The 21,768-nt window shown below is 46.9% G+C and overlaps 1 protein-coding gene across 1 annotated transcript in view; it reads right to left on the bottom strand.

Annotated features, from left to right (window-relative positions):
- Window positions 1–18,785, bottom strand: part of LOC116624370 (nodal modulator 1) — a 53,679-nt gene extending 34,894 nt beyond the window's left edge. Inside the window, exons 1-11 of the mRNA XM_032392199.1 lie at window positions 18,542–18,785; window positions 16,059–16,148; window positions 14,292–14,337; window positions 11,444–11,544; window positions 10,402–10,508; window positions 8,058–8,130; window positions 5,881–6,033; window positions 5,252–5,389; window positions 4,836–4,925; window positions 2,030–2,135; window positions 1,687–1,837 (exon numbers count right to left, since the gene is read on the bottom strand). Of these exons, the coding sequence (XP_032248090.1) occupies window positions 1,687–1,837; window positions 2,030–2,135; window positions 4,836–4,925; window positions 5,252–5,389; window positions 5,881–6,033; window positions 8,058–8,130; window positions 10,402–10,508; window positions 11,444–11,544; window positions 14,292–14,337; window positions 16,059–16,148; window positions 18,542–18,706 (1,220 nt within the window). The 5' untranslated portion in view covers window positions 18,707–18,785. The remainder of the gene's footprint in view (window positions 1–1,686; window positions 1,838–2,029; window positions 2,136–4,835; window positions 4,926–5,251; window positions 5,390–5,880; window positions 6,034–8,057; window positions 8,131–10,401; window positions 10,509–11,443; window positions 11,545–14,291; window positions 14,338–16,058; window positions 16,149–18,541) is intronic.
- Between the last annotated feature and the right edge of the window lie 2,983 nt (window positions 18,786–21,768).

The following is a 21,768-nucleotide window of genomic DNA, read 5'->3' as shown; positions in this document are numbered from 1 at the left end:
TGCCTCACTTAGCTAACTGTGAGTCCCTTTGGCTCAGTGACCCAGTGAAGGTCCTCCCAGGGCCCCGGCCCTCTTTCCTGCACATGTACTGGAACTTATCATCCCAAGTTACTCAGCTCGAGTCTGTCTCCCCAGGAAGACAAAAGCCCCGTCTCTATCACGCTAGTTGGATTCACTGCTACACCCCAGTCTTTGTCACAGCGCCTCACCCAGAGCAGTTGCTCAAAAACGTTTACGAAGGAAAAGGAGGCAGGGTGTGAATCCAAAATGATTTTCTGAGCTCTATCGCGACAGAGACAAAGTACCAGGTTCCACCGGTGATGTACTTCCTAATCACCCAGCCGTCACAGAATCCCTGACCTTGACCCCCACCTGTCTACAGAAAATGTCACCAACGCCTCCTCAGTAACCAAGCCAATGGAGCTCAGCTCCTGGGCCTCCCTGACCATCAGGCACGCCCTCATACCTTAAACCCGCTGCCTGGATCCTCCTGAGGCCACCCCTCAAACGCCAGCCTGCTGTTCTAATTCTGCCTGCTCTAACACATCTAAGGTTCTGGCTGCCACCTGGCCCCGTCTCCCCGAGTCACAGTCTGTCCGGGCATCTGTCGAAGAGCGCCACCCAGTGGTCCTGCTGAACCCTGGGCACCCAGCGGGCTCCTCTCCCTGCCCATCGCCCAGCGCCACAGCCATGTTGCTCCTCAAACTGGAAACCCCTAAATACTTCTCCAACCCACCCCTGATTTCTCTACCAGGAGAGCCCTCATCAAGTCTGTTTTCACGCCCCCTGTACCCCAGTCTTATCCCCTTCGGAGTTCATCCCCCACCACGGCTGCCAGGGAGCCTCGCTGCAAACAAAAAAAAATCTAACCATGTCACCTCCATGTTCAAATCGATCGCTGGCCCCCTGACCCCCGGGGGAGAAAGCCCCATTCTTCCAATGGGGTGGGACGAGGTCCTCTGAGCCCTGCCCCTCCAGCCCCGTCACGCTCCCTGGCCTGCCCCGCGACACCAAGTCGTATGCTCCATCCACAGACGCTGTGGGGCTCTGGACCGCATGCCTTTGCTCATGCCGCCTCTCCCCAGGGAGGCCCCGCCCTGCCCCGTTCAAGTTAGAGTTCAGTGAGCATCCAGCGCCGTCTCAGAGAGAGACGGCGTCACCCCCATGCTAGAGGTGACTTAACACGCAGCTGAGAGAAGGATCCAAGATCCGATGCCGAGGCCCGGGTCCTCTACACCACGCGGTATCCCCGTAGGATAAAACCACCCAGATTCAACCACCGGATGTGCCCTCACGTCCTCACAGTATGTACAGCAAAGCCAGAAGAGCTGCCACAAGAACTGGAAGCACCTTACAACAAACTCTCTCTCAGGCACCTGTACTATCTTCCAAAGTCCTCAAGAGTTAAGCCGTGCAAGGTCTTACAGATGTGAAGTCAGACAGCAGTCCTCCTCTAACTCAGACCCATGTTACCTTGGAAGCAAGACCACACTCCCTAAGCAGCCACGTGTAAGTACCTTCCGTTGGTAAGACTTAGCACTAATCTTTCTCAGGGGGCCAGCCTGAATTTCTCACAGGCGTCTAAAGCCCGATGTGGATCCTTAGCAGAAAGACAGTCAGATCGAAGGTAATTTTGTCCTCCAGCGTCCACACTGGCACTTCCACACCCGGACACGAGGACCTCACCCTGTTGCAATGATGTCAGCCAGCTGAGGCGTGTTCGGTGCAATTTTGATGGTGACAGTCTCAAAGTAGAGGTGTTCTTTCTGAGCGTGGATGGTGTACGTCCCAGTCGTGATGTTCTCCAGGCGGAAGGAGCCATCGGCTTTTGTTTTGACTATAAAACAAAAAGATGCCAACGAAAGATGAGCCAAACACAACCGTACATCCCCTCCATTGACACAAGAATGCTTGAGACAAAAAACTGGCATATTTTCACAGAATCATTAAGACTGTTTCCTTTCCATTTCTCTCCGTGATCAAAAACGAGCATTGGAAACAGTTTCCGGGGGCCAATGCGGCTGCCCACCTTTGATCTGGTTATTCAGAGTGACTACTGCCTCTGGAACACCTTCTCCTTCGGGCCCATTCAAGACCCTCCCGGTGACAGAGAATCCCATGACGTGGAACACGGGCTGGAAGATGAAGAACAGGAAGAAGGTTCACACGTGCCTGAGTGCAAAAGCCTTCCTTATTCACTCACGCCGCTGCTCGTGCATGCCACCGCCCGGCTCAGCCGCCCACGCCGGAGCCCCGTAGGCCAGCCAGACCACCCCGTAGGCCAGCCAGACCTCGTGCTGCTCCCACACCACTATGCTGTTCTCGGACTCTGTCTGCGTTTTTAAACTCCCAACCCGTGGATATGTGTCAAATAACTGAATAAAAAAGATCTATAGGCTTACCCCCCCCCCCCGCCCAGTTAAAAATCACAGAGTCAAAATTGAGAGGGCAGCCCCCCTACCCTTGTTCCCATCCTGCCTCCTCCCCTCCAGATGCCTCCATTCTGGTAAACGCACCACCCTCCCGTCTCCCGATCTCAAACCCCAGCGTCACCTGGGACCCCTCCCCACACTCCGACCTCAATCCCATGCATCCCACCCCACCCCCGCAAGGGGTCCCGTCTGTTCCCACCACAACCCAAATTCAAGTCCTTGTTCACTCAGCCTAGGCCACCTTCCTCACTCACCACGGCACTCTGGGCCGGGTTTACCCGTGTCTGTGCCCCCGCTCGTGAGCACCATGGCTCTGTTCTCCCCAGAGTCGCTGTGGTCCAGCCACCCTGATCTCTGGGTCCTCGAGCTGACCAAATGCGTGCACCACAGGCACTCCTCACATGGGCATTTTACACCAGCTGCCCTCTCGGCCTGGATCATTCTCTCCCACATCTGGAGAAGTTCGGGGAGGGGGCCACTCCTTCTTATCATTCAGGTTTCAGCTCACACCATTGCTACCTCCAAGAAGCCTTCCCTGACTATCCACCCCATCTCAGGGGCTCCTGGCCCTGCCTCCCACCTCGGCCATTCACTATCACACTAGCCTATCTTATCAGCTTCGTCAAACTCTGCCCAATATCTGAAATGTCCTTGATTGATTTCTTGTTTGTCGACCTTCTATTAGTATACAAGCTCCATGAACATAGTGACCTTTCCTGTCTTAGTCAGCTGGTATACAGTAGGCATTCAATAAATCACTCATTCAGTCACTCACTCACAGATGAATGAATGAATGCATGCATACACACAAGAGCGTTTGAGAGAATTTCTAAAAAATTAAATGGCTTTTTAAAAATCCAGATAGCCCTTCTTGATCCTTCTAAAAAGATGCGGTTTATCCACGTACTGATTCCTCTATTCACTCAACGACTACTTTTACGAGACACCTACTCTGTGCCAGGCGCTAAGTCACATCAGGAACACGTGAAGAACGAGGCATAACCAATGCACCTGACCTCATGCAGCTTACAGGCTGCTCCCTGAAATTTCATTCATGTCTCTGCTTAGAAACTGGTATTTGGTTGAGATCTGGGAATGCCCCTCCCCGCTCCCCTGCCCCCACCCTTCTGTGCAAGCCCCCTGAAGGAAGCAAGGACACCTTCTCACCCCTAGCCACCTCCAGTGTGCACAAAACCGTCAAGAGCTTTAGGGAATCTTAAAAAGCCATCAGAACCCCACTGAGCATGTGACCTAAAAGCTTGCTCCTACCAATTGCAGCTACTTCAACACAGTACTGCAACATTAAAAGAAAGTGATTAAAATCTAATTTTTTCAATAACTGGAACACTGGGAGGTCCATTTATGAAAGACTGTTATTTTCTTTGGGGGATTTGCTCTATCTGGCAAATTTTCTACAGTAACCATTATCTGTTTCTGTAATTAAAGATATAAATGCGATGGAAAACACATCTGCTATCTATTCTAGGATCTAGGGAGTTTGTCGGGCCATGCACCAGCCCATCCATCACCCCACCTCTCACTCCCCATCCCTGCAGCCCAAGCTCTCAGTTCCCCCCTGGTTTCTGGCCACAGCCTCCCAACTGGTCCCTCGCTTGCACCTTGCCCCCCGCCAACTTCTTCCCAACATGGCAGCCAGAGGATCACACCTCTCCCGCTCAGACACCCAGAGTGGCCCACCGGGTCCTGTACAGTCTGCCCCATCATCTCTCCCTGCCTCACTCCCTCCAGGCCAGCCACTCTGGCCTCCTTGGGGTCCCCCATGCCCTCTAGGCACACTCTGGCCCCAGGACCTTTGCACCTGTCACTCTCTCCGTCTTAAACACTCTTCCCACAGATGTCAGTGAGGCACCCGCCTCTCCCCTTCCCCCTGCAGCTGGTTGCTCAAACATCACCTTCACAGCGAGGACTTCCGGAGAGCACCTGGGAGGACTGTAACCCATCTCAACCTGGGAAGTGTGTCACCTCCTTTCTTGCTTTATTTTTCTACAGAACACCTTCTAATATACCTAATTTACCTATTTATAAGCGTATTGTCTCTTTCTGCCATGGTGTGCCAGAAAAACAGAAATGTGTGCCTTTTGGGGTCCCCATTGTCCACCCACCCCTAGAACAGTACTTGAATCGTCTGAGACCGGCACTCAATAAATACATTTCGTTGAACAAAGTAGCTATAACTGGACTCCACTTTCTCCACGTGAAGAAATTACGTGAGAGTGGATCCCAGGCTACAGTGGAACTGAGGACGAGATTCTGTTTTTTTCCAGCAGCCCAGCCCTTCTAGACAAAATAGTAGTTGTTTTCTTCTCAAACATGTTTGCGACACCTGTGCCCAGGGATGGGAAACTCAAACACCTGTCCCTCCAGAAGGCAGGGAGGTCTTACCTCAATTTTCAGGCTGTCGTGTTCCACCGTAAAGTCGCGTCTGGAAGGAGCAACATCAAAGGTAATCCGCTCTCCTCTATAGAAGGGAATCTAGAAGGAAGGGTCTGTGCATTACTAAGAGCCAACAACATGAGTCAATATTAATAACTGACCCAGCAGGTCATAAGTGACAAGGGGTTCCAGGCAAGCCCAGAGAAACTATTAATCCTAACTGCTGCTGATCTTAAAAGAGGAAAGCCCACACTTTTTGCAGCCATTACTGAAGGGTCAGTCTTGTCCTAAATAATTACACTAAATAAAATGGTCATGAAACTGTAAGGCAATCATTTACTCCCCTTAACGCCCCAAACGGCATCGACTCTCACGGTGTCTTAAGAGTCTAAAACATACAGAGAACACAAATCTCCTCCACTCACCACAGTATAGTCCCCACTTGGCAAGGAATAGAAGGAGAAGGAGCCATCTTCTTTGGAGACCGCATAGCACAAATACACCAGACTCTCATCTTGGGGCTGGAAGCCAGGCACTGGTGAGATGCTGCAGCCCAGGACATCCTATGCCAGGGGAGGGGGGGAGAAAATGACGTCCTTTTCCCCTCATATGTTCTGATTATCATCAAACAGCCACACTATAGGAAAATTCTTCCAAGTTTTATGTCACAAAATACGTATTTCTGAACAGGGCATAGTAGTGGAGATAAAACGAACAACTTTTACACTCAAGTTTTGAGAAGTTAAAAACTGGCACAGTCTTCTTGGGGAAAAAAAAATGACGTGATTGTCCTTCCCTACAACGGGTCACCATTCTGCAGACAAGAAAATGGAGCCAGGAAGGGCAAGTGGCTGGCCCACACAGCGAGCAAGAGGCAGAGCTGCGATGTGTCCGCACCTGGGTCTGACTGTGCTCTTTCCACCCCAGTCCACTCCCACCACAGACATCCAATTTCTTGTGAGTCAACCAAGAAACGCAATGCTCTTAAATGTTCAGACTCTACATCCACCCTGACCCACCCAATCTCGTCTGTTCTCCGCTTTTCCTTACTTACCTCTTTGGAAACCACCGATGAAAAGAGAAGAAACTTCACCCCTTTCATGGGCTCCCCGTCACTGCGGACAGAGCCAGACACATTGTAGCCGGCCACTATGAGGGGGCTGACGGCGTTGGCATTAGAACTGGTTACTCGCACGGTGGTGCTCGCCTGCAGAAGAAGGGGACTTTACCTTCCCAGACAACAAACCCTCACACATTGTGGAACAACCACAAAGACGTGCTTAAGCTAAAATATTAATGGGTGGGGTTCCCGGGTGGCTCAGTCGGTTAAGCATCTGCCTTCGGCTCAGGTCATGATCTGAGAGGGTCCTGGGATTGAACCCCACGTCGGGCTCCCTGCTCAGCGGAGAGCCTGCTTCTCCCTCTCCCTCTGCCTGCTGCTCTGCCTACTTGTGCTCTCTGTCAAATAAATAAATAAAATATTAAAGAAAATATTAATGGGGGGGAAAGGAACATGGAAAATTGGGAACATAGTAGGATCACAACCACATGTTTGAGAGTAAGATGAACTGAAAGGAAATGTGGCAAAATGTCAATCACCAGGATGATTTCCTTTGCACGGTTAACACTTTACCTCTTTGACACTTTTCCACCTTCCAAATTTTCCACCTGTGTTATCACTCTTTTACGCTGTTCGATCTGCTGCGATTTTTGAAAATGAGCGTGCTCTACTTTTTTCCATGTTTAATGGTATATGTGCATGGAATTTTAAAGCTGTCAAAGCACAGTTTACACAGAAAAAAGTGCACAGTCTACGGCCATCCCACCCTGAGCGCGCCCGATCTCGTCTGAAAAAAGTGCAGAGTCTAGGGGTACAGAGCAGTGATCTTCACAAACTGAACACGCCCTGTAACCAGCACCCAGAAGCCCCCTCACGCTCATTTCCAGGTACTAGCCGCCAAGGGCAATCGTTATCCTGACTTTCAACAGCGTGCTTTACTTTGAAACACAATCTTATGTTAATAGACTCAAATTCCTTTATACATACGACTTACAATATAAGCCTTAAAATTTCTTCGAATCGTAATATATAAGCAATGAGTTTTAAATAAAACACTTTTAACCCCCTGAAAACCTGCAGTCATAAATAGTATACAGGTAAGTCAAGGTGTGAAACCATACCATCAATTATAAGGGCTTAAAACCTACACAGGAAAAACTGAAATAACAATTCTAATAGTTCCTTAGCAAAAACAAAACACAGCCTCAAAACTAATATAAAAGTTAATGTGTCGGAATGTCCTTTAAACCTTACTTCAATTTGTTTTCCTGTAGTGATTACAAAACCTCACCTGGTCTGTTTCTTCCTTTTTTGATCTTTTATCGTAAACTATTTCCACCAAATACTACTCGGAAGAACACCTATACACATTCTAATTGGCTAAAGAAAGAAAAGCAGAAGTACAATTTGGGAGCCCTGTGTACCTCCACACCCCTTCCTGCCTCCCTCTAGAGATGTCAATTTCATAATGAATATGGTGTTTGCCACTCCCATGCATGTCCTCGTACTTTTTTTTTTACAAAGGACTCTATCCATAAGTGCAACTACCCTGAGTCTTTTTAATTACTTTATAAACAACATCGTGTTTCCTTACCCTCAGCAACTTGCCTTTTTCCCTCAACTTTGTTTTCAAATGGACTCCTACTGATGTATGTAGCTCCGGTTCACTCATTCTTGCTGCCCTACAGGAATCTGGGTGACGAAACCCCACTCTGCTCTCCACCTAATGGACGTTTAGGTTGTTTGCGATATTTTGCCAGTACAAACAAAACTGCAATAGACATTCTTTTACGTTCTCCTTGGGCACACATACAACAGTTTCTGGACTGTTAAGTATATTTATAGATTGCTGTTTCAGACAGGAAAAAGAACAACAAATAAATCTCACTGGGTCCTTCTGGTGTTGATTCAGCTTAAAATAGCTACAGTTAATAACAGACCTATTTCACAGCAGGAAGACAATATTGTCACCTAAAACCAAAAACAACAGAAGGAACATCTGCTACAGTGAGTTTTATCTTATAAATACCACCGAACCAATCAGCAGCGCTTTTTCTCATCTACTTCCAGAAAAACCATAAGCCCATTTCGCACCCTAAACAGGACCCTCTCTGCTTGTCCCCAAACCTGAACACTGTTGGCACAGCGATCGACACAACTGAAATACTCACCTCTTTCAATGCCCAGGTTGGATGAGTTGCAAGAATTTCATAATCTCCGGGAAGAACTTTAAAAAACGCAAACCTAAGAAATACAAAATACCAATTAACTTTCTCTCAAACAGCCCGAGTATTCTAATTTATGGCTAATCCTGGAAGCATTAGAAAATAATGTTTGGATTATCACAAACTTGCCATTAGCTGGTTAAATGAGCATAAACAAAATTCAATCCTTCACTGTACAAATCCACATTGGAGAGCACTTATTGAGTACCTACTGTGTACCAGAACAGGTGTTCTGTGCACTGACAGGAAGGAGACTTTATGTTTCCCTTAACCCCAAGGATTTCTGACCTTAAAAACCAGTCACTGTGGTTCAGCAGGGATCAGTCATAGAACATTCAAGTGCATTTTGGCAGAGGTGATAGGCATGAATAGGCAAAGAGAAGGGAAGGAAGTGTCCAGAGGAACAGAGGTGGGAAGGAAAGTGTCCCATGTGAAGAAGAGAGAACAGATCTGATAGGCTGAGGCCTAAGCTAAGACGATGCTGATGACATGGGCAGGGCAAATGATAATAAGCTCTGAATCCTATGCAGGGGAGTTTAGATCTTTTATGAGAAACAAATACAGTGTGAGCCATTCTGGGCTCTTGCACAAACTACAAGACCAAACCAGACTCCGATGAAGACCGGTTAAGTAACTATGGGCAAATCAAGACCAGAGTGACAGGAGTGCTGAGGCTGGAAACACTGGCACCAGGATTCTGACACACTTAACCCTTCAAATGTGCAAAGCACCAGACAACGAGAGGGCTAATTCTAGTGAAATGGACTACCAAAAAATCCATCTAATTTCTTCTCCTGTGGTGGTATTTTACTGTATCAAATACTGTCTGTCATAACTGGACACGTCTTGGAAATCACTTTGCTACAATAAAATTGAAATTACTATTGGATTCTGGCCTTCATGAGATTTAGCCTCTACTCCTGCAAGTTACAATCATTGTTTTAGTCAGTGCGGATGAAGGAGATTCAACAAGTTCAAGTCCCTTTGCCCAGCAAGGTCAAGAGCAAACTACCCTAGAGAAGATGGGAGCCCCATGTTCCTCCTGCAGGCATCCATCAAGTAGAAATAAATGTTATCCCCACACTGAAAAAGAATTTCAACAATCCTCATTGAAAAACTGGATAGACAGCTTACTGACAGACTCATTATAAACTTCTAATCTGCAGTTAAGTCGGCGTTGTATATTGAAGGAGTAATGATTCGAATGCTTTCAAAATTATCAGTTGGAGGGCGCCTGGGTGGCTCAGTTGGTTAAGCGACTGCCTTCGGCTCAGGTCATGATCCTGGAGTCCCAGGATCGAGTCCCGCGTCGGGCTCCCTGCTCAGCAGGGAGTCTGCTTCTCCCTCTGACCCTCCCCCCTCTCATGCTCTCTCTATCTCATTCTCTCTCTCTCAAATAAATAAATAAAATATTTAAAAAAAAAAAAAAAAAAAATTATCAGTTGGAACTATTCTGAATTAATCTTGGCACATCTGTTAACACTTACAACTCAACGATATAAATCCATTAAATACATAAAATCTGACTCAACAAGGTTAATTAAATAGTTGTCAGTTCCCACTACAAAATAATTTTGATGTAATAGTGATAATATGATTTTTAAAAATCGTAACTGAGGGGCACTCAGTTGGTTAAGTGTCTGACTCTTGATCTCAGGTCTTGATCTCAGGGTCGTGAGATCGAGCCCCGAATTGGGCTCTGTGCTGGGCATGGAACCCACTTGGGATTCTCTCTCTCCCTCTGCCCCTCCCCCTCCCGCACGCACGCTCTAAAAAAAATTTAAAAATTAAAGAAAAAATAATAATTGAGCAAATCTATATTGAGCTAACACTTAAGCACGTACTCCATGACAGACAGTTTGAAATAACGTTAATTTAATCTTCCTATTAACCTTAGGGGCTGGGTTCCACCATCATGACCATTTATAAAGAAGAAAACTAAGGCCCAAAGGCGTTAAGTAACTTGCCCCAGGTCAAACCCAGTAGGTGGCGGAACCAGGATTCAAACCCAGGTTTTCAGGCTCCAGAGCCAGTCCCAACTGTTAAATGAAGGCCTACTATGTGCCAGGCTCTGTAGTAAGTGCTGTACAGACATTAACTCATGTTTAACCATCCCGTCTACATAGAGGCGACAGGACAGATGAAGAGCTTGAGGCCCTGAGAGGCATGAACTTGTCTGCAGTTAAGAGGCCAAATAAGGATTGGAACCCAGGTCTCCCAGGCTGAACCCAGGTCACAGGCTCCCTCCCTCCCCTCAGCTGTGAGGCAGCATGACATGGGCACCACTCACTTTCCACCAGGCTGTGTCACTGTGGACTGGATCTTCGCTTCGGTCCCCGTGTTTCTCAGGGACACCTGAACTCCTGCAGGGCCCAGGGGCTGCCCTTTGCTGAGAACCTGCCAAGGAGAAGGAGGTCAAGACCCAAACCAGCAGCAAAGTTCTCCTTTTAGCAGGACTGTCCATTGTGTTCCTGCTCCCTGCAGGGAGCTTATACCCTTCTTCAGGTCAAGACTCCTTTGCAAAGAGTAGACAGATTATGGATACCCTTCCTGGGGATTGCTGAGGGGCTGAGTGGGGGAATGATACTTTGTTTCACCAAATCTAAGACACCATCAGCTAAAGATGCACCATTATTTTATAATCGACGGAGAAAGAAAAATAACCCATGATCCTCCATGCTAGCAAGCAACTCACACATGAAGGCAGGACCACCTCGCCTCACCAAGAGTGGGCGCCTCACTCTCAGTGTGAAGGCAGAGGAGAAATGAACCTGCCATGAAGAAAAGGACAGCAAGGCAATTTGCACGCGTCAACCTTGGTGCCGGATGGAGGGAAGGATGATAACTCTCCTGAGAATCTGAACTTGGAGCTGCCATTCACATAGGTGAGCCCTCTACATTCACACCATCGATGGGGCCCAAAAAACTCTCAGAGAATCTAGTTTACTGCGACAGCTCCTGGGGGAGTGGCCAAAGCAAATGCAAATCCTGTCTGCAAGAGGCCGGCTTCGTCTACCCACAGTGATGACAAGTGGCCTCGAGTCTAGGGGCCTGCGCTCTTCCTATCCTGCACCCCTATACAAGGCCATCCCTGGCAGTTATCCACCCGGACTTCACAGGGAATGACGAGTAAGCTAGATCTGACCCCAAGAAACACCCACACCCTTCTACACAAAATTTTGCCCATTCTCAGACCCTCTTGAAGCTTATCTATGGGTCCCTTGTGGGCTCAGAGTCCCCATGTTAAAGAGTCCTACTTTTTTAAAGGTAAGAGAAGACTCAGTACATAATACAGAGCAAACATTAAAAATAACAATGTTCTGAAGCCAAACCTTTCCGTTCACAGAGAACCCCGTGAACACAAAGTTGATGTCCCCGCCCTTTGTGCAGATATCATGGACTCCATCCACGTAGAGCTCCACGTTCGTCGGCTCTGAGAAACGAAGGCGGGAGGGGAGGGAATGGGACGAGACACAAGAACCAGGTCAGTTCTGAGATAAGGTGAACGGGTCGAGGCAAAACGCCTTTTCTTGGTTAACTTTCATTTTCTTTATTTTTGAGCACTTAATACACTCACATGGTTTAAAATCCAAAGGTACCAAGAGGTATGCAGGGAAGTCTCCCTCCCATCTCTTCCCCACCCCAGAGTGAAACAGTGTGTGGAGGATAATATGCTTTTATAACAGTCTTTTGGCTGAGCTGTAGCTCAGAGTCCCACTGAAAATGCGGTAAGCACCAAATTGTTTCATCTACTGGATGCTTACCATGGACCAGACATGGGCTAAGAGCATGTGCTCCTCACAGCTACTTTAACAGGTAGATAATGACATCTACAACTGACTGAGGATTAAACTGACACATGGAAAAGTTAAAGGAGCCCCCCAAAGTCACAGAGCTTGTGAGTGACAGAGCCCCAGTGCAACCTCCAAAAGTCTGGCTCCAAAAGGCCCCCTGACCCAAGTGCAGGAGCTCAGCCACATTAAACCAGGACCATAAACTCCAATGTCCACAGGAACCAAGTAGGGGGACAGGCCACATGGGGACTACGGTGAACGGGAAAGGGGAAGCCACTACTCAGCTTTTGCCAAACATCAACCTTTTGAAGAAAACACAGACATCTGGATTTTATGTGCCATCTCCTGATTTTTCAATACCAGCAACTAATTCATTTTGTCTAAAAAACTGAAGAGGTCATCGTAATAAGGGTTAAAGTTTTTAAAAGGTTAGGAGTGTAGAGTGATTAAGTAGAGAAAAAAATGGGAAAATAAAGAGAATTCCAGGTAAAATGAAGAATTACACACATAAACACACACACACACACGAAGATGCCAACAAAAAAACACACACAAGACTTGGACACCTCACAAAAGAGGCTATCCAAATGGCCAGTACACATATTAAAAAAAGCATTCAATCTCATTGACCATCGAGCAAATGCAAATCAAAACCACAATGAGATACCACTGTGTTACCAAGGGCTGGTGAGACTGTGGGGCACCTAGAACCCTTCCACGCTGCTGGGAGAGCAGAATCTGCTACAACCGCCTTGGATATTTAACACTGTCTACTAGAGCTGGGCATGTAAATGCTCTCTCACCGAGCAATTTCCCTCCTGGTATAGACCCAACAGAAATGCAAACACACAAAACCATGTACTGAAAGGTATGAACAAGGAAATTCGTAGGAGCACCATACTTAGCGGCCAACGTCGAGAAGCGGCCCAAATGTCCATCAACACAAGGGGGAAATCACTTTATACTCACACAGTAATTGAATGAGCTAACTAAAGCCACACATGTAATACAGATGAATGACATTAACAATGTTGAGAGAAAGAAGCCAGACACAAAAATGTACCCCTTTAGAATCCTAAAGGGATTTGGAATAGACAAAAGTCATCCAGAACTTTAGGAGGTGGGGGCAGTGGTCACCTGCGGGGTGGGGTAGAGCAGTTAGAGAGTGCCTGGGATGGGGCCCTACTGGGTACTGGTTCTACCTTGTGATCTGGGTAGAGGTTACATGGGTGCGTTTACTTAGGGAACATTCAAGTAATACCCTTATGACGAGTACACTTTTCTGAAAGTATAATTCAATAAAAAAGCTCCTCCAAAGAAAAAGCACTGGCAGGAGGGGAGGGGGCTCAAACAAAACACTCCCACAGGCCGTGGATGATCTGCAACCTCTGCTTTAGCGCTGTGTTGGGTTTCCTTCCCCTCTGGCTTTCTGGAATGCACGGGTCAGGTGCCCCCTACAATGAACCGAAAGAGAACTTCTCTCACAGAGCCAAATGAGCTGTCGGCTGACCTGAGCTTCACTTGGCCCTTCATGATGGCAGGGACTAAATTCTTCCTCCTCTAACTCACAAGCAAGCCTGACACAGACAACCATGCCCTCCCACCCCCCTCCCCGAGCTACAGAACTGGGATCAGGCACATCTATTCTTCGGAAACGTAAGCCGTGACAGAGCAGAACCCTCTCTTCTTATCTCAACCCATTCCCACATCTCCGGCTCTGCTAAACGCCAAATACATCAGGAAAGTTTTAAGCTTTCTGTTTGTATGGGTGCAGAACGCTTTTAAGTATTTATCATTGCTAATTATGTGCTGTAAATACACTGGCCCATTCACCCTCCAGGTTAGGCTGTGAGGCAGCTACCACCACTCTCCCGACACCCTAGCAAGAAGGCTGCACACCGACCCAGGAGCAAGTAACTTGTCCAAGGTCGTCGCAGAACCAGTAATGCCCAAGGTCGCCAGACCTTCTGATCTCTTTTGAGAAGTAGATCTGGATTTTCATGTGAAATTTCACAATGTTGAATACTGCAGTCCTAAAAAGCACCAAGGGGGCAAAGAGACCATCCTTGGACAGGAAAAATGTTCCCACTCCTGACCTCTAGACACAGTTTGGGGAACTCCCTGGGGAATGGAACTACAAAAACAGAGCTTCCTGAGAAAGGTTCGGGAAAAGACGCCTATTCCAAGAAAGATGACAGTAAACCTTAGAGTAGGTCCAAGATAAATCCAATCTACTCTAAAGTAACGAGGAGGAAAAAAAGCCCTGTTCCACACTAGAAACGAATCCTTAATATTTTAAAGGTGTCTGCACTACGCCAATGTAAATTAACATTCGGCATATAATCTAATCCTATACAGAGTATGTCTGGTTATTCAGTTAACTTACCAAAACTCCACCCTAGGGGAGGCTCGATCTTCAGAATGAAATCTCCCTAAGAGGGGGGAAGAAAGATACAGGGATGAAAACTGATGACCTCTCAACTAGTTTAATACACTTCCGTGCTACTGTTTAATCTAGCATTTTTACACCTGCAATAAAATTCTAAGCACATGTTGTGTTCTAAGCAGCTGTGGGCTTCCTGATTGCCTTGAGATGTCGAAAGCTGAGGCTGGGTGCCCTGAAGTCCCCATCCAACCAATCGGAAGATACCAAGTTAACACCCATGGAAAAGTTCTAAAGGCATTATATTCAGCCACTTGTTTTTTGATACCAGACGTACTACTAATGGAGTCTCCTATCAACCCCTCCTACGCCCAAGGTTGCCAGCGTCCTTAGAAACGAAAAGCCATTTCTTAAAACTGGATGTTACTCACACACCCTGGTTTCTTGAGATTGATAGGGTTTAAAAAAAAACAACAACAACATATTTTAAGAACCACCTGTAGAAGTCAGCCCTATGTATTGTGCCTAAAGATTTAAGGTCAGGAATATTTAGCGCTGTGTTGTCAGTAATAATTTTTTAAATTGGGAAAAGCCTCTATGCCTACCAACAGAGAAGTGGCTACATAAATTACGGTTTTGATTTGATTCTGACGTGTTGTGCAGCCACGAAAAAGAAGGCAACAGATCCAAACGTGCTGATGTTGCAAGCGTATCAAGATGTTATCATAGGGGAAAAAGTCAAATTGCAGAGTAATTCCTATTGTTTGATTCCAATTGATATTAAAAAAAACCCCAAATCAAAATTGTGTGTGCATATAGATTATTTCTGCAACATGCTACAAATCTGTGCTTCCAAATAAAGAGTTGAAGTGGGGAGGGGAAACGGGGGTGGGGGGTGCAGGGAGGGGAAGGCATGGACACACATCTTTCCACATGTGCACCTATGTGGGCATCTTTATAATCATAGAACACAGAGAAAGCAGTCTTTCGGGATACACACCGAACTTGTATCAGTAGTTATCACTACAGAGGGATGAGAAATTGGGGGGTAAAGGTTAAATTTACTTCATAGACTTCTAAGGACCTTGTTTTGTGGTTTTCCACATAGCTCATAAATTCATGTATCACCTGTATCATTTTTTTAAACAATATTTTAAGCTGCTTGCAAACTTAACCCTATTAAATCAGGGTTTCTCAATGTTGGCACTGCTGACATTTGGTCCGTCCTGTGCAGCATGATAGGTAGTCCAGCTTCATTTCTGGCCTCTACTCACTAGATACTGCAGCACTCCCCCAACCCCAAGCAGTAGTAACAACCAAAAATGTCTCTACACACTGCCAAATGTCCCTGGAGACACTGAGAACCACTGTATTCAATCAAACCAGTTTATAAATTGTCCCCCTCAAACTTTGGCCGGAATTGTCAAATTCCACTTATAATTTATAAAAGAGACCAGCTCTCAGGGCGCCTGGGTGGCTGAGTCGTTAAGCGTCTGCCTTCGGCTCAGGTCATAGTCCCAGGGTCCTGGGATCGAGCCCCGCATCGGGCTCCCTGCTTGGCGGGGAGCCTGCTTCTCCCTCTCCCACTCCCCCTGCTTGTGTTCCCTCTCTCGCTGTGTCTCTCTCTCTGTCAAATAAATAAATAAAATCTTTAAAAAAAAAGAGACCAGCTCTTGCTCATGTGGTTAATCAAGGCTGCTCTGGTTAGTGCAGTCCTGTGGGCCACACTAACTCCTTCCCATCATAAACCACTAGAGTAGTCTCTCTTACCTTATCATACAAGGGGATCATAAAGTAACCATTATTAGGGGCACAGTCTGTCTGGTATTTCAAAGTCCCATGCTTGGTATACAGCTTTATCTAGAAAGCAAGGAAAGAAGAGAAGTCATAAGAGAATTAGCTACGTACATTACGCCAGAATGCATTCAGTTAGTATGTGTTTGCTGAGGACCTACCACATGCTGCTATTAACACCAGGCATTAGGGACAGAGAGAAAGACAAAGTATCCCCAAAATAATGTGATTAGATACTTTTCTGGTTAGAAACCATCTAAAGACTACCCCCAAAAGTCATATTTTTCAGGTTATTTTTGGTGGCTGTCTCTACGTTGTTTCTATCTATAACAAATTTTCAAATTCGCTGTTAATAAGGTGCTTATTCAAATGCAATCCCTAGCCCCACTTCTGTTTCTAAACTAGAAGGTTGGGGTGAGGGCCAAGGATCTGCATTATTAACCCCAAATGATTCCCAATACTTGGGAGTAACACTCATCCAGAAACTTTCAATTTTCTCTTCTACTTTCATTCCTGGGCAAAAAACAAATCAAAAGACATTTCACAAGGATCTCTAAAGCTCTTGCATCCTGGACATTTCCAAACACAATCCCTTAACCTTTTAAGATGTTCAAGCAAAGTCTGGGTCTTCCATGTACTGTGCAACCTTGGGCAAGTCATTTAACCTGAGATCCAGTTTCTTCAGGGGTAAGAAAAGAGAAATTCCCTTTCCTGGTGATTATACAGATTCTATGCATATTAAGCACCTGGCGGAGAGCACAACTCAAAAAAAAAAAAAGAAAAAAAATAGTATTCTTATTATTTTACTATATTACTATATTACTGTGTTGCGTTACTAACATCTCTCTGCCTTTACTTTTCTCCCCAGGAAACTACAAGTTGCAAAAAGCCTTGCAAGTCACCTTCTGAAACCTCCTGTGCCCACACACTAAGAGACAATCTAGAAGGTGACAGGGGCACCCCAGCAGAACCTAGGGACCTTGCCACTGCCAGTGGGTAGATTCACTAAACACATGACTTAAGATAAAAAACGGCAGAGAAGCCACAGACGGGTCTTGAAGGTGATAATTATCTTCCTTAGGAAATACACCGTACCGGGTTCTGCTGCTTCTGTCTCAACCCCATCCCACAGGAACAAAAATTGGGATCTGGAACAAGGCCAGGTGAAAGACCTAGTGGGGTGTGGAACCGATGTTCAACCAGATTTGCTGAGAACCTCAGCAACCAGATTTGTAGAACATACTGGTTTAATCCTTCACTGCAGCCCTTGAACTGCCAGAACTGGCGAGGCTCAAATGTGCTTTCAGTCAGCCTTTGGGGGTCTTAGTCCCCCCACAGTCCCTTCTCTTTGGCATCTCCTAGCCTCTTCCTTTTTTTCTCTTTCAAATCCCCTCCTCCTGCCCCATCATCAGTACCCTCCTAAAACAGAGGTCAGCCCTCCGTCAGGTCCCTTCCCATCTATGCTGACAAGTGACCATCCTCTTCACAAAAGCTTTCTGGGTCACAGTCCCACTGGGTTGATAATCACGTAACTGCATGGGGCTTTACAACTTAATAAAAAAGACTTCTGCACAAATCTCTAGCATAATTCCAATAACTACCCAGTAAGGCAATCAGGGCAGCTGACAACTCTACCTTCACAAAGGAAAAAGGAGTCCCCAAGGGAGGAATGGGGGAGATTAAAAACACAGTTTCCCAGCCCCAGAAATGCCAATAGAGATGAACTGGGTCAGGATCTCTGGGATGAGAATCAACGCCCTCTAAAAGCATCCCTGGGGGGGGGGGGGGTTTGAAGAGGAGTGGATTAGAACCTTTGGGGGCTCTGAGTTGTGGGGCTAGGGGATAAGACTTGCAGTCTCTAGGTTCTGGAATACGGCTTTCAGGAAATCTAAGTTTCAGGGGGTCTGAGTTTTGAGGATCTGGGGTCTGGGTCCTGTTGAGAGTGGGTTTTTATTTAATTTTTTTAATTTTATTTATTAGAGAGAGACACAGCCAGAGAGTGGGTTTTAAGAGATCTGGGGCCTGGATTCTAGGGACGGTCAGAGTCCCCTATCATCTTGGGATGTGGATTCTGGGTTTCTGGAGTTCGAGTTCTGAAGAACCTGGGGTCCTGATTTGGGGGATCCTTCGTTTTGAGTGACCTGATAAAAGTTATGAACCACCAACATCGTCACCAAAAATGTCCCTCACGCCCCCGGCGCGCACACCTCTAGGCCCCCAACCCCACTCCGCAGCTGACCCCACGACAGGAACCTCTACCCTAGCGCGACACGGAGGGGACGGGATGGTGGAGAGCCCGCGGAAAGCGGAGCCTTCGAGGAGGCAAGGACTCCTAGAATGTGGAGCTAGTGGCAACCGCCTGGCGGATGAGGCGAGGCCACCGCAGCCCGCACAGGTTGAGCGACTGGCCCAGGGTCACACGACGAGCTCCGGCCCGGGCCGCGGGGTTGGGCGCTCACCTCGATGAGCGAGTAGTTGATCTCCACGTCCGACTTGACGAAGCCCCCGCAGCCCACCACGATGTCCTCGGAGCCGCGCGCCGGATCCACGCCGCTCAGCAGCAGCACCACAGCGGCGGCCACCGCCACCGGCCCCGGCGGCCCCAAGCCCCCGCACGCCCGCATGGCCCGGCTTCTGCCGCCCGACCCGCCACAGGCCTCCCGGTCCCGCCCCTCGCTCCGCGCGCAGCCCGCGGCTTCCTCTTCTGCCGGCGGCTGACAGCCCAGGCCCCGCCCCCCGCCGCCGCGCGTGCGCGCTCCGGCCTCAAGCCCACCGCCCCAGACAAGTTAACCACGGCGCATGCTCAGCCACAAAAAACGAGATCATTTGTGCCCTCTGGAGGCCTGGAGGACTCCGCGCACCGTCTGGCGGGTGCAGTTGCAAGGTACCCAGTACAGGCACAAACTCCAAAGTTAAATTATACTTTGAAAGTCAATATTGCCGAAACTGGAAATGACGAAAGACTGTTGATCGAAGTATCCAACAACTTTCCCGAATCTTTTTGGCATGTATATTTCACAGACGATATATAATCTCAAAAACCCTTTAGGAATTTAAGTTGGTGCATTTTTCTGTGGTAAATGATCAATACTTTTTATTTTTTTAAGATTCTATTTATTTATTTGAGAGAGAGAGAGAAGGAGCAGGGGGAGGGGCAGAGGGAGAGGGAGAAGCAGACTCCCCGTTGGGGCGCCTGGGTGGCTCAGTTGGCTAAGCATCTACATTGGGCTCAGGTCATGATCTCAGGGTCCTGGGATGGATCCCCACATGGGGCTCCCTGCTCAGTGATCAATACTTTTTAAAAATCAATACATAGGTCATTTAAGTCAGCATAATGTTAAAAAAAGGACATTTAAAACTTATTTATTTTATTTTTTTAATATTTTATTTATTTATTTGACAAAGAGAGAGCACAAGTAGGCAGAGCGGCAGGTAGAGGGAGAGGGAGAAGCAGGCTCTCCGCTGAACAGGGAACCTGATGTGGGGCTCGATCCCAGGACCCTGGAATCATGACCTGAACCGAAGGCAGACGCTTAACTGACTGAGCCACCCAGGCACCCCTAAAACTCACTTTAATCTCAGCTCTAATAACATTTGTATAGAAACACATTTGGGGGTTTTCCTCCCATAGGCAAGAAATCAAGCAGTTAATTTACTTTGCATTGTCTGGGACCAGAAGCATGAGTTGTCGGAAAATAAGTTCAAATCTCAGCATGTTGTGTTTTGTCCCAAGACTGAATGTATACTATGACCAAAACTGAATTTAACTGCCAGTCACCACATCAAAATGCATAAAAATTGCTTTTCTGACCTGATACTGGAATTCTTCTCTTTTGTCCTAAGAAAGAAACAAGTGCTTTGATAGTTTTTGTATTTTGTTTCTACATGACCAGGTAAGAGAGAAAATTTCCCACTAGAATTTGCCGTTGTGACTAAGACTTCAGCAATATACAACTACGAATCACAGCAAACTTAAACTATGCAACAGTCAAAACTTTCATAATGGCTACAATGGAATGATACATCCACTGAGGATCTCAATTGTGAGCACATCTGATTTCAGTTTCTCAGTCTGCATTCTCAAAATACAGTGGCATTCTCAACAAAGAGAAACAAGTTAAATTATTTTATTTATTGGGGTTATTTACTTATTTATTTATTTTAGGGAGGGGAGAGGCAGAGGGAGAAGGAGAGGGAGACTCTCAAGCAGACTCCGTGCTCAGCGTGGAGCCCAATGTGGGGCTTGATCTCATAACCCTGAGATCATGACCTGAGCTGAAATCAAGAATCAGACACTTAACCGACTGAGCCACCCAGGCACCTCTGGGGTTTACTATTCATAACTACAGTTGAAACAGATCCCCTTTCTTCTCCCTAGCATGAATCCCTGGTTTGTCTTGGCAAATCCCCAGGGGGTTGAAAGCCACCAATTAGGAAATGCTGGCCTGTGGAAACTTCTTACCTTACAGAATAGGAAACCGAGGAAGGGGGTGTGTGTGAAGGGACTTGTCTAGTGCTCTGCACGCAGCCATTACTATTCAGAGGACTGGAAAGTAGGCTTTGGTGTGCCTGAGTTCTGTTCTTGGCTCACCCAACTGATTTCCTCTGTGTTCTTCCTCACTTCCTGAACATTCCCCCTCAAATTTCCACCATTTCCCTCAAATTCATCTTCAAATATACAATAAAATAAAGCACTATGAGTGTGGCAATGCCATTTGGAGGCGGGATCCCAGAGAGAGAGGGCTCAAGCCTCCTCCTAATTTCCATCAGCCTCCACCAAAATCACCTCAAATAAACAGACTTAACTTATAAATGTAAACAGCAGACCTGCCACCTTCAGCTTCAAAACTGAGCTTTTCTTTGTGTCCCTGCTCTTCCAGAAGACCCAGGCAGGAGGACAGCTGAAAGGCACCCTCCCAGACCATGGTTAGGGAAACCCAAAAAGAAAGGGGGAACCCACACAGTGGAGGGCATGCAGGAGGGCAGGCGTAAAAACCTGCAGAGAAGGGACAGGGCAGTGTGGGGAGTGCAGATGATGCTCACCTGAAGAAGCTGTCTTTTCATTTCTCTCGCGAAAGGAATGCATGCTTGTGGCAGAAAGAAAAAACAGAAAAGGAAAGGAAAAAGAAAAGAAAATTAGGATTCCCATGATCACTGCTGCAGTGCATTTCTATTTTTCATCTATGCATATAGGTTACATAGGGGTTTTTCCAAAAAGAGCTGCTGGCTGGTAACACACACCTTGCTTTAAGGAGCAGGAAGAGGAAGGGAAAGATTTGGCTTCCTTCCCCACTTTCCACAACCTAAGTATATACTTTTTTTTTTTTGCAAAAATATCATAGGCTGTTTTGTATCATAATTTTTTTTCATTTAGCATGTAGCAACCATCTTTCCATATTATATTTCTGATATGGCACTGGGATCCCCTGCTTAGTAACCTATGCATGAAATAACACCACTAATGCTAATAATCGCTAATTCTTAACTGAGCATTTACTGTGTGCTGGACACTGTGCTAAACTCTATTCGTGATCCCAGCTGCACTTTCTGGGGCTCCGGGATCCCCGCCCCCGGCGCCCCCTCCAATCGCCTCGTCTCACCCCTTCACGCCCCACCCCTGCCGCACGGCGGGACCTTGCCCTGGGCTTGGCAATCCCCGAGCTCAAATCTCAGCCAAGCCTGCCAG

Source organism: Phoca vitulina, unplaced genomic scaffold (assembly GCF_004348235.1).
Source record: "Phoca vitulina isolate PV1807 unplaced genomic scaffold, GSC_HSeal_1.0 scaffold66, whole genome shotgun sequence".
Classification (NCBI taxonomy): Eukaryota; Metazoa; Chordata; class Mammalia; order Carnivora; family Phocidae; genus Phoca; species Phoca vitulina.
Note: the sequence above shows the minus strand (reverse complement) of the source record. Positions and strands in the feature narration are given on the sequence as shown.